Raw genomic sequence first — 12,317 nt, forward strand, 5'->3', positions numbered from 1 at the left:
CTCTATGTGTAATAAGTGCACGCGAAAGATTGTTAATTGTTTCAAGCTTTTTACCGAGTTACAACAAGTCTTTTCGGCTGCTTCTGTTAGAGAAATATCGGAGGAAGTTTTACCTGCTTCCCTACCATCTGCTTAGGGAGATAAGAATCGAATTTTAGAACAACATCATCGATCTCCGACTGGAGTTACTCCGGCTGCGTCAAAAGGACAGCTTATAGCAGTACTTCGTGTCAAGGCGCCCAGGCCCTCATTGAAAATGAGTCAATTTGGAGAAAACCCTGTTATCAATGAAGAAATAAGCCATTTTATGAACATTCCAACGGAACGTTTTTTTAACACCAGTTGTGAAAGTGAAAAGCAAAGTCGGGATGAAATACATGTAGTAAAAACAAACAAGTACTAATACTGGTGTTATCGGCGCCTTTAAACTCCTGGGCCCGGTTGTTCAAAAGCCGATTAACTTAATCCAGGATTAGTGTAAACTTTTGTTTCATGTTTTCAACTTTTTGGTGAAAGTTTCTTTTGCTTTTTTCTGTTGTTCAGGATTGACTTCTTCTAATGTAAAGTTTTGCCGAATATCAGCGTTGAACAGCATTTGGGAATATAGAAATAAACTCCTTAGTTCATTTTTAATCCGGGATTAGCGTTAACCGGCTTTTGAACAACCGGGCCCTGGCTGCCTAGATCTATCTATGTTTACCGAGTGTTAACACTCTTCTAACCCCGGGAAGGTTAGAGAGCTGCTTGCTTCATTCGCTTCAGGCCTTGTCACGGTTTTGGAAGCCATCTTGACGGGTAGTAAAACGTGTCTGAAATAACAGTGTTTCTATGGGAATCTGCGCAGGGAGGGAGAGGTGAGCATGTCAGATGCCTTCGGTTACTAATCTTTATGAGATAGAATTCAAGTCAAACTTCAACTTAAAAGTAAGTCTGGTTTATGTTTCCAATTCTATCTCATAAACTGTAACCTCCGGTACTGATATGAAGTCTTCAAAGCGTGTGAGGACACTATGAGGAGCCCAAAACACCAACCAAACATCAAGATTACAATGTCTTAAGATACCCATTTTATTCTACAACTTACGTCTAGACTACCAAATACTTCTAAACAATCCATGAACAAAGTTAGAAACGCTCCTAACAGTGTTAGCATTGCTAATATGACTACCAAGACACAAACACACACTCATCTGGAGACTTTTCCTGGTAACTATCGCTTATATTAGGTCGTAGCAAAGTATTGTTGTAACGCTAATAACAAGGCTAGTATTACCGCGAGTTCCTTCAAGGCCAGTGCGAGTCTCTCAAATTGCAGCCTTTGCTGCATATCCCAAATACCATAATACCTAATTAAGGGTGGCTTACTCCCAAAGGCACCTTTCAAAAAACGATGAACAACTGGATGTTGGCCAACTAAGGTATTCTCAGCGCTAATCATACGAGACAAAGCTCATCTAGCAGTCATCAGTGCCGAATGACATAGATGGAAACTCGGTATAGCGAAGTTTTGTTTACAAACATTGCTCTTGTTATTCATATGTCTAAACCACAGGAACAAAAGACCTTTTGTTTCGACAACCAGTGAGGTTCTGGTTGGCACATTAATTGCAATAGGTGACTTCCGCGATATCTTCCCCATATAAGAACTCTAAAACAAGTGCTAGATCGATCCGGAGAGAGTGCAGGGCACTCCCTCGGACTCTGACAGAATACAGCCAATTTAAAAAAAGATAAACGCTGTACTGTGCCTGAGTAGAAAGACACCAGGGTAACGTATTCAGAAAAGCATCACTTTTTATAGAGTACCCAGATAATGAGCTGTGGAATCAGCTTGAGCTGATTTTGCACTCTACGCGTGCTATTAGGAGACGGGTGGACCAGCAGCTGGCTGCCTGGAGTCCAGACTAAAGGCCGCTGACCCATCATTTGTAGTACTGGAATATACCAAGCCTGAGTGGCGCAGGGTGGCACCACTAGGATGCCTCTACCTTAACCAAACATTTGGGAATTGGGATTACTTTGCAGTGATTCCTGCTCCCAAGACGTCGACTGCAAGAAACGTTAGTTGCACAGGTAATGCCCCAGCCACTAGCACTGGCATCAGTTTGAAACATATAAACCACCAGTGGATGACCAATGTAACGAAACGCCTGGTGGACATTCTCAGCCTACATTTGTAACTCAGTGCCCTAGCTGAGCAAAATATAGACACAAGGGCATCATAATCCCCTGTATTATGGGGCAAGGCTAGAAGTTTATCCCGTCTAGATCTTAAATAATGGTAACATAATTTCCAAATTGAACTCCTGGTAGTGAAGACAATACCTTTCCGATAACCTGAACAACGAACTGAATAGTAAACTCCTTCTCACTGAGAGCTTCTGAACACAAGAATTTCAGTTTTCCTTTCTTTTATCGGATACTTACATCCCTCATCAAGTCAGAATCTAGAGTGAGAACCAAGAAAGTGATTCCCTTTGTGGGGGTCAAAACAGTTTTAATGATAATTGGACTGACTCTCACATAGCGTGAAAACAACCAAGAACATCCTTACCCTGCAAATAAAGAAAAAAGTACCAGAGAACATACTCACAGAAAGTCCCTTACGCCTAGGGACCGCCAGGGAATGTTTCATAACCTTCGTGAAAATCCCCGGGAACACAGAAGTCAAACTCATGGGTAAGGACTTAAATTCATAGAGCTGCTAATTAAAAGAAACTTCAAGTAAGGAATTTCCTGTGCTCTAAGGCAACTGGACAAGAATAATAGACAAGTTTAAAAAACTAAGAGGGCCAAATAAGCTCCTCACGGGGTAAGCAAAATGAAAACTGCGTTGACTGTATCCAAATTGAAATGCCGAAAGCGAACAGCTGCATTGCAGTTCTCAAAATGAAAAATAGATCTATGCGAACGGTCATCCATCCAATTTGTTAAAATAGGCGCCAAGCATTCCCCTAGAAAAGCGGATCAAATTCAAAGACAATAGCTTTTGTTTGGTGTTGCAAATATTGCCTTAAAAGGAAGTTTTGAAACAATAGCCTTAGCACCTAAATAAAGACTCATTAATTCACAAGGGAAATTCAAAATCGCCGATTGCCACATCAGCGGGAAATGTGAATATTCGGAGAGATACTGATGTCAAACTCCACTCAGCGCATGAAAATCCAAGCATGAATTTTGAAATCTTAACCTGACACCTTCATCGAAACTTGTTTTCCTGTGGAAGTTCGCTGTTCAGGGAAATTTTGAGAATTTTACGGAACCAAATCATTCATGCCTATATTTGGAATACAATACAAAGACTAGGATGTTTGCGTATAAAAAGAGGCTTGTTCTGCACTGAACTCATGGCGGGGGAAAAGTGTTAAACGTGAGACGTTCGAATGAGCACCAAATATTCAATCACCACAATTCAATCATAGTGATGCTCAGAAAATGTTGGATATAACTGTGTAAAGTATTTACATTGATTTTTCATCCCGGTGCTGTGGACCGGAAGGAAATCATGGTCAATCATCCTCTGTAGAACACACTTTCATTCAGCGTGCATGCAAACAGTTGCCACGAAATGACCAGAAACCAAAACGAATCACCCTTTTCCCGCAAAAATCTCAGCGAAACTTCTATGAATTCCTCTCGTTTATGTTCGGTAAAATTTGCTTGTAGTCTAGTTTGAGTTCGCATAATATCAAAAGGCGGTATTACTTTTTACAGATAGGCAAAACAATGGATGGCAATTTTCTCACTTCCTTGCCCAAATGAGTTTTTGTCAACTTTCAAGCGATCTCGGTTTGTGCGCGCTTCGGTAGTTGCTTTGATTCGCTCTCACGAATATGGTGGGTACTGCTGCTAGGATATTACCTTTGGTTATAAAAATATCGTTTCAAATGTTTTAATTCGGCTTAAGAACGATTGCTTTTTTGTTTCATTTAATAAAAACACTTGATATTCTATTAACTGACTCGAAAAACGCACGAGTGCAACAACAGCCATGTTGTCAAAATTTAAGATACTCTTTGTGCTCGATCGTGTTTAAAAGTTGCGCAAGAACACAGCTTCAGCCTTCTCTTATCAAGGTCGGTTTACAAGGCTAAAATAAGGCGTCTTCGGGAAAAGACTTACAATCTGAGAATTCAGCAGAATTCCGTTACAAGTCAGCTAAATAAAGTCCAGGCTCCTTACATAGTGTGAGATTCACATGTACGGGCAAGTAATTTCACTTTTCGTTTCACTACACATGCTCGAAAAGATGCAAAAGCCCTTCCCTGTTCTCTTACCCGTCTCCACTAGATCATGCTGACACGCAATTTTGCCCTCCCCTCTCCCCTGAAACAGCTTCGCTCAGTCGCCGATATTCTTCGGATGGCAAGGAATCGACTCCGTCAACTTCCGACAAAATTCCGTTGCCGCGGCTCCAAACAATAGGGTATTGTGCATAGGTGTGATATAGAATTTGATCAGGAACAACAGGTCATTTCTTGATACGATGCAGCGATCGCGGACCACACCAAGTTCCTCTAGATTGAAAAGCGTCCTTAGACCTACCAAACTGCTGATCAACATTAAAAATGCTTCGACCGAGAAAAACTATCCTCAGAAGGATCATCTCTAAAGTTTATGTGACAACGTTCTACATAGTCTAAGATTTCTGGATTTGAGGTGACCTTCAGCTACTCAGAAAAAGCAATTTTCAGTCTGTCCCACCATTAAGGGTGGCTGGTTGCTTAACAAACCGATAACTTCCTCATCTGGACATACATACCAAAATTATTGTTTGCCTCGGGAAAGGACCTTTGCCTGTCTGGCTAGACCACATTACAGAAAGGCTGAACAAGTGGGGAAGTAACACAACCACACTGGGTACCACGATATCGGAAGCACCTACCGCTACCTCTCCGGAAATTTGCCTCAAGCAGAATAAGGGTTAAATCTTGGTCTGACTTGAGGATAGATATTTTGCAAACCTCTTCCTTATTAATAATGAACTTTATTCAAGTGACAAATTGTAAAATGAAATTTCATGGCATCCCTACACCTATGATTCAACTCATAGTTAGCAGTCATAGCCAAAGCCAGACCATCTAAGCATGAAGTTTAAAGTTCCGTAGGGGCTAGAGTTTAAAGCAACGAATCCGTAACTTCCGGTTGGCTATAAATGGCTAACAATGTAGCTCGTGTGGATCAAAAACTTAACGCCATAAGCTTTACCGGGCATCTTATGCAAGATACTATGTTCACACATTGGTGTCAGTACCTTCAATTGACATTCTTTAGTGTGCAGAGGCATTTCGTTATTGTCTCGATATTTTCCTGGGGGATCATCTACAAACATAATTTTATCGCAATCTCTGCCACCATTTTCAATGACTTTTGGACCCTTGAGAGCAGTGACAAGAACCAACTGGCTGCTACGGTCCCGCACTTCTGTCTCCTGAGAGTCAAAACGATCGATAAGGGCACTTCACTCACTTGAACTGCGAGAGCCTCAATATCCTTAATAATATATAACAAGAGATGGACTGTTATCACCATTAACTTCGTCAGTCGAACAGGCATAATTAGTATCAAATTGACAAGCAGCGTAAGTCGGAAAAACTGCCATTGAGATGTTTGAGACCGGCCACAAAATGCGGCTTGATTTTGAAGATAGCAGACCACTCTCTGGCTGGTCTTGAGGTTGTAAAGTGCCCACACTGCAGCCACTTGCCTCGAACCTGATCTAACTGAAGCTAAAATCAGGCTACTGCAGGCTCTGCTAACGTAGATGCAGACTCTGTCTAGAAAGCATCAATTACGTCATAAATGGCAACTTAACCCTGAGCTGTTTGATAGGCTTTACCAGACATTTTCTCATTAAGTACTGATTTGGTTACCAAAGCTCCCAATGCTCAGCTATCAAGGTTTACCTCATGGCGATCGGATCCCAGGCCTGCTGTTATGTATGTCTTTACTATGTAACATGCAAATAAATATTAATATACACTCCCTCCTATTGAGGATTGCAGAGCGCTCTCTGGCTGGTCTTAAAGCTGTAAAACGCCTTGACTAGATAACACCATAAATTGTGAATGCCTTCACAAGGTTACTCAAGGTGAACTTGCGATAAATGTGACTATAACATAGTTAACTGAATAGAGTGTAATGTGAAGTGCTAGATTTCTCTCCCATATGAACCATGTGAGCGTTAGCCCTACTGATGGAAATGGGCCCACACAAGGACAGAGAAAAACTCTGACCAGGGTGGAAATTGAACCCACGACCTTCGGGTTAGATCTCCGCCGCTCTACCCTAAGGTCGTGGGTTCAATTCCCACCCTGGTCAGAGTTTTTCTTTGTCCTTGTGTGGGCCCATTTCCATCAGTAGGGCTAATGCTCACATGGTTCATATGGGAGAGAAATCTAGCACTTCACATTACACTCTATTCAGTTAACTCTCTTTAAAATATAAGTGCTACACGGCCAACGTTTGTATAAACGTAACCTTTCCTTGTGACTATAACATAGATCACTTCTCCTTTGAAATGTATCGTACAATGGAATTCGCACGGTTCAAGCTCAGCGAACAGGTGCCGTGTGGTACTAATGCGAATGCCTACACGAGGTCATTCTAGGCGAATTTTCCATTAACGTGACTATTATATTGTTCACTTCACCTTTCATACGACGATATTTTACAAACTGTAATAAGAGAATTTCCGTCCAACGACAAAAGGTCGATGTCAGCTAGAGGAGGGTTCAAAAGCTAAAATATCACAACTGGATACGAAGAGTTTTCAAAACGGCGGACACACGTGTTCACCAATTCGGTATCAAAAAACGTCATAACAAGGTCATTCTAGACTAAATGGACACAAGTACCTCCAACAAAGAAACGACCGACCGACCCACCCACCCACCATCACAAGAGACGGGACTATTGGAAACTAAACATTTTATTGGGATGGTTTATGTCCGGAAATGCCCCAAATTAGATGCACGCGGATTTCAATAAGAGTCACGAAGTGTCCCCTTGCTCTTCTCGCCAACTTCAACATTACTCCTGCCTCGGAAATTAATGTCACAAAGTGTCCCCCAAATGCAGCTGTTCAAGTAAAGATTAACTTCTGTATTTATAAAACTTAAAAATAACGCTGACTTTTACTGTTACTTTGTTGGAAATAGATGTAGTAAGCCTTGGACTTAAAGGGACACTTCGTGTCGGATGTCAAAATTAGGCGTGCATCTAATTAGGTGCATTTCTGGACATAAGGGATGGCCTGAGAAAAAAAAATGTGAATGTTCTCGTTCTCATAGATAAAGTGGAATAAAGTTCATCAACAAAACTCTTTTTGAACTTGAACTGACCAAGTTTCCTAACGATCTGTCACATCACGAGCTAGTACGTCTGTGATTTCTAATTTAAGCGTGACTGGCTTTTGACAATTACCCTGACATAACTTTCCTTTCCGTTTGCTTGCCGTGGGTTTGCTTTTTTTTTTCTTTTAAAACTCGTGCGATTCAAGAAAAATTCATTGATCAACTGGTGAATTCCTCAGTAAGTTTCACTTCAAGAACCGAAATTGCAGTCATCGCTTCGTGATTCATGGGATATCGGTTTTTTGCGTGAAATTTACGGTGGAATTCACTAGTTAGGCAATGAATTTTTGTATAGGAGAAGGTGAAGAAATCATCCCCTAAACACAACTCAACTCCGGAGCTATAGGTCCCGGTTCCGGCCCTGGCCGGGAACGTTAATTGTGTTGTATTCGTGGGCAATACACTTTATTCACACGGTGACTCTTTCCACCCATTTGTATAAATTGTTACCGGCGAATTTAATGCTTGGGTAACCCTGTGATGCAATGGCATCCAATCCAGGTGGGAGTAGAAATACTCCTAGTCGGTTTATGCTAATGAAACCGGGATAATCTCCGGCCTGATGGGCCAATTGGCTCATATGCAGACTTTACCTTACCTTATAAACTTCGGCGCGTTTTTTTCTAACACTCTCCCTGTCCTCCTGCATTGGTAATCTGTCTCTTCTGTGATTTTAAAGTTACTTGAAGAATCTTTTAGGTTTCTGACGGTTAGCTTATTGTAATTCAGTATTCCAATACGGTCTAAACCAAGTTTTATTTTAAAAAGCGATTATATCGGAACTTGCAATAAAGATAAACATAAAGTAACTTTATTTAACGTCGGTAGTTCCTTCAGCTACGAGGCTGGTATCAATGATTGCCGACGGTGCGCCCTGTACCCCCTCCCTCTGTCAGTGCTCCGTTTTAAGGGGATTTAAAGCTATAGCTACACGGATCAGGGGAAAGTCGAAACAGACGTTTCAGTCACCGAAGATCGAACCGAGGAACTCTTGCTCCAAAAGCCGCGCACTAGCCAACTGAGCCACGACTGCTCCTACCTAGATACCCTAATTTAAAATAAACATGTTTTCGAGCAGTTTGGTTGGTCTAGATTAATTGGTCTAAAGAGCGGATATCACCACCTGGCCATTTTTTTCCGAATATGAACCTTTTGTTGGCTTCATTGCTGGATCATGCCCAAAGGAAAACTTAGAGTTCCACCTTCTATCTCTATTTTCGGCGTCGTATTTTTCAGTTTCATTAAGTTATTCCGCCACTTTTATTATTGAAGTGGTGGAGATACCAGGGTATAGACAGTTTTGTTTACGTTGATGATAGTCTTGCATGACCTTAAGCGAACGGAGTCGGCGACTAAAAAAAAATACGTAGTCATCAGGTCAGATTTCGCCACTCGCAGGCTTCTTAGTCAACGGGGATTGCTGCACAAGTCATTACCCGCTTTGGTGTTGTGAATGAAAGCACTTGACAGGAGGTAACGTTCCTGGAAAACTGATTGGAGAAATTAGGCTTTCGAATAATGGTGTCTACCAAGACCAGAATGGTTCAAGCAGCTTTTTCCTGTGAGACAAATTTGACAATTAGAGAGCAAAAAAAGTCTGAACAGAATAATAGAGCGCTTTGACAAAGAATTTATTGCACCGTAACGAAGTTCAGTAATAGTTGGAACACTGATGAAGTTGATAAGTTGAAGTTGGATGAATTTTACTGATTTTATCCCTTTAACTTCTCTCTGCTTGAAGCTCAGTGCATCCACTGATCTTACGATTCGTATCTACAGCGGAATACTCTGACATTTACAACCATGCAAGTGTCTTTAGAAGAAAAATGTAGCAATTAACCGCTAAACAAACGCGATATGATATAACTTTGCTGGGAACTAGGCAGGTGCATTATCTTACAAGATAAGGAAATTAGGAATTTTTATTCAACAACCAAGACAGGAAATTGATTTAGTGGATAACTGTGCTTGTAATACAAGAAGTGCACGGGCGGATCTGGGGAGGGTGCAGGGGGAGCGCACCCTTCCCCTGACATGACCTACTGTTTTTTAATACAACTGCCATTCTGCCAAAAAAACAAAAAAGACGTCACCAGTCGGCTACGTCATTCCTTAGTTGTGCACCCCCTCCTAAGAAAAATTCTGGATCCGCCCCTGACGTGATTGGCAACGTAAGTAGGTTCTTGAAAAAGCAAAACCCAACTTATGTACAACCTATAAGTGAATTGGTGATAGCTGTGAATACTTCGGAGAAATAAACGGATGAGTTAAACTTAATAGTTATGATCTACTAAGTTTATGATCACTTCCACTAGCAGCTAGAGAAAGAATTCAGAATAACTTTGAAGAAATTCAAATTTCTTTTGAAAGCTCATTTTGTTCAGTCATGAATTGGGTGTCGAAAAATCTACATTACTTGGCCTAAAAAAATGGTCGTCTGATTTAGCACCTTAACGACTTTTTTAAAAACTAAGTGTCAGTACTTGCATTATTTAACCCACTTAGCCCTCTCATAGGCTTTTAAAGAGCAAGTTGTTGGTTTTCACATACAGGTCGAATAATGTAATGAATAATGTGATTCATGGTACTTACTATACACGTCACAATTGTGTCACAAGTCTGCGAATTTCATGTATTACTTTTAGGGTCAGACTTGTGGCAAATGTGTACATTTTTGCTAATGATTGATAGTTTGAAAACGCTGTTTTATGACTGTCAGATGTAGCGGAACAAGCAATTTAAAAAAATCTTACAAAGAAAACACAAATCGGGGAAATTGACCATAGGAAGGACCTGTTCCGTTGCCGATCTGTGCACTTTCCTTAAACGTAAACTGCACGCCAGACACGTCAACCAAAGAAAGGCCGTTGTATCCCTTGACAGAGGTGGGCCCGGAGATTTCTGCTTCGATTTGATAATCGGTGTTTTTCTTCACATCAAGTGGCGTGTCTAAAAAAATTTCAAACCCAAAGTAAGGACCAAATTTGCATTCCATTTGCTGTGACCTAAAGCTATCCGTCTTGGTTTTAACAGTGGAATAGGTGTGAAGATCCTTGATCACTAAATTAACGTGATAGTCTTTGTTCATACGTCCAAATAAACACATTCCATGCAACTTGATGTTGTTATTCACGCTAAAAATAAGACTGTCCTTTCTTTTTTCGTAGCCGCTCCAAAGTTGACATTCTTGTACGTTGTTAAATCTATCACAAGCGCGAAACACAGGGGATAAACCTGACCGCTTTGTCTCTGGAAATCCTACTGGGGTGACTCCCAATCCTGAATTAAAGAACTTTACGAGGGTGATTACTTCGTCTGGAGTTAGGATTTTTGCATCAAGGACAATGGTTGCAAATTCGTGTTCTTTCATCAAGGGAAAGCGGATTTTTTTAACTACTGCTTCCCCAAGAATCCCTCTTTTTGCTTCACCATTCGCTTCTAAGCCTTTCTTTTTGCACTGCTTTGTCGCCCACAAGTGAACAGCTTTGAATAGGTCGATCTCTGTCAGGGTAAGAGTGTCTCTTGAGATGATTGCCTCAAGCAAGGAGTGTTGAATTGCCGCAAATCCATCAGACGTCACGACTCCTTCCGACTGTGTGTCGATCACTTTCCAACATCGATCTACCAAGGCTTTGTCGTCGTACTTCTCAGCCAATGGAAGGATGCTTAGGACATTTGATGGGTTTAAATTATTTTGAACATATTCGCTGCATTTATCAACCAGTGAAGGCACCATGTATTTCTTCGCCAAATAAAACACCTCCATAACATTGCTCCCGCTTAAATTCACTTCATCGCTGTACATGAAACGAAACAACTCCAACAAACTGTTGTATTCACAGTCAGGCAGTTCAATGGAGCCACTAGTTTCCGCTTGCTCACCGTAAAACATAGCTTCAAACACAGGACTACCAATCGACAGCACAAACTTGTGAGCTGGAATAACTTGCTTACTTTCACTTTCGTCATCGCTGTTAGATTTACGAACCACAAACTTCACATCGCTGAAAAGATCGTTGTTCAGCATAAACATGGTTCTTTCTCGAACTGTGGGCCTCTTTGTTTGCCAATTTTCTCTTGCAGACATCTTCGTTTAGATAGGCAATCTAGAAATGTTCACGATAATTTGCTTCTTAGTCCGTTGTGTCCGTCAAGCCGATGTGTGACGACCGTAGCGGAGTTTTCAGCTTATGAGACATACATCACACACTGCCTCTTACTGTGTGATGCATGAATGCTTCCTGATTCAATTCTTGGTTTTTACATGACGTCGCAAAAACTAAAATTAAGAATTTTTAGACCTTTCCTTCATCAGGTTAAAGGTATTTTAAAAATATATCTGCTGGCCTGTTTTAAGCTTGATAGCATGTCCTCCTTTTTTTTTTAAGAAATAAGGAAGTTTCAATTTTGGATTTTGTCACAATACGTGACATCTGGCGTCACACTATGCCTCTTGTTGTGATGCATGAATGCTTTCCGATAAAGAGTCCATTTATTGTTATGTGATCGATCTGCTGTGAGAAATTCTGGTGTATTTTTTTTTCTATTTTAATGCCCTAAATAACGATCGCTAAATTACCGATACAAACCCTTATAAAATTTATGTAACGCAACAACGATACTCCGTGAGCTTGGGGTACATGGACGCAGCTGCCAGCTGGTAATATCATCGCTATATTCCGTTGTGCATCTCTCTGCTAAGTGGTTTTCGTGAAGAATATTTGCATGACATTGATTCTGCGACTCCTTCAATTTGACCACTGTCTGTTTTGCTGTTATGTGGCCTCTTCGACCAGTAGCCCATTCAGAAGATTACGCCAAGCCGACCACATTGGTGACGGAAAGACCAGACAACAACACCGGGAACATCACGCCCGACTCTTTTCGGCAAGTGTCTGGGATCTTTTTAAACGTCCTACAGATTTTATGAACATTGAAGTGTTGTAAGACGGGGCCTACGCT

At 41.1% G+C, this 12,317-nt stretch overlaps 1 protein-coding gene across 1 annotated transcript; it reads right to left on the reverse strand.

Annotated features, from left to right (window-relative positions):
• Positions 1 to 8,984: 8,984 nt before the first annotated feature.
• Positions 8,985 to 11,549, reverse strand: LOC138050537 (BTB/POZ domain-containing protein 6-like). Its single transcript, XM_068896862.1, has one exon. The coding sequence runs from the start codon at positions 11,440 to 11,442 to the stop codon at positions 10,105 to 10,107; it is 1,338 nt and encodes a 445-aa protein (XP_068752963.1). The 5' UTR covers positions 11,443 to 11,549; the 3' UTR covers positions 8,985 to 10,104.
• Between the last annotated feature and the right edge of the window lie 768 nt (positions 11,550 to 12,317).

This window comes from Montipora capricornis, chromosome 6 (genome assembly GCF_036669925.1).
Source record: "Montipora capricornis isolate CH-2021 chromosome 6, ASM3666992v2, whole genome shotgun sequence".
Taxonomy (NCBI): Eukaryota; Metazoa; Cnidaria; class Anthozoa; order Scleractinia; family Acroporidae; genus Montipora; species Montipora capricornis.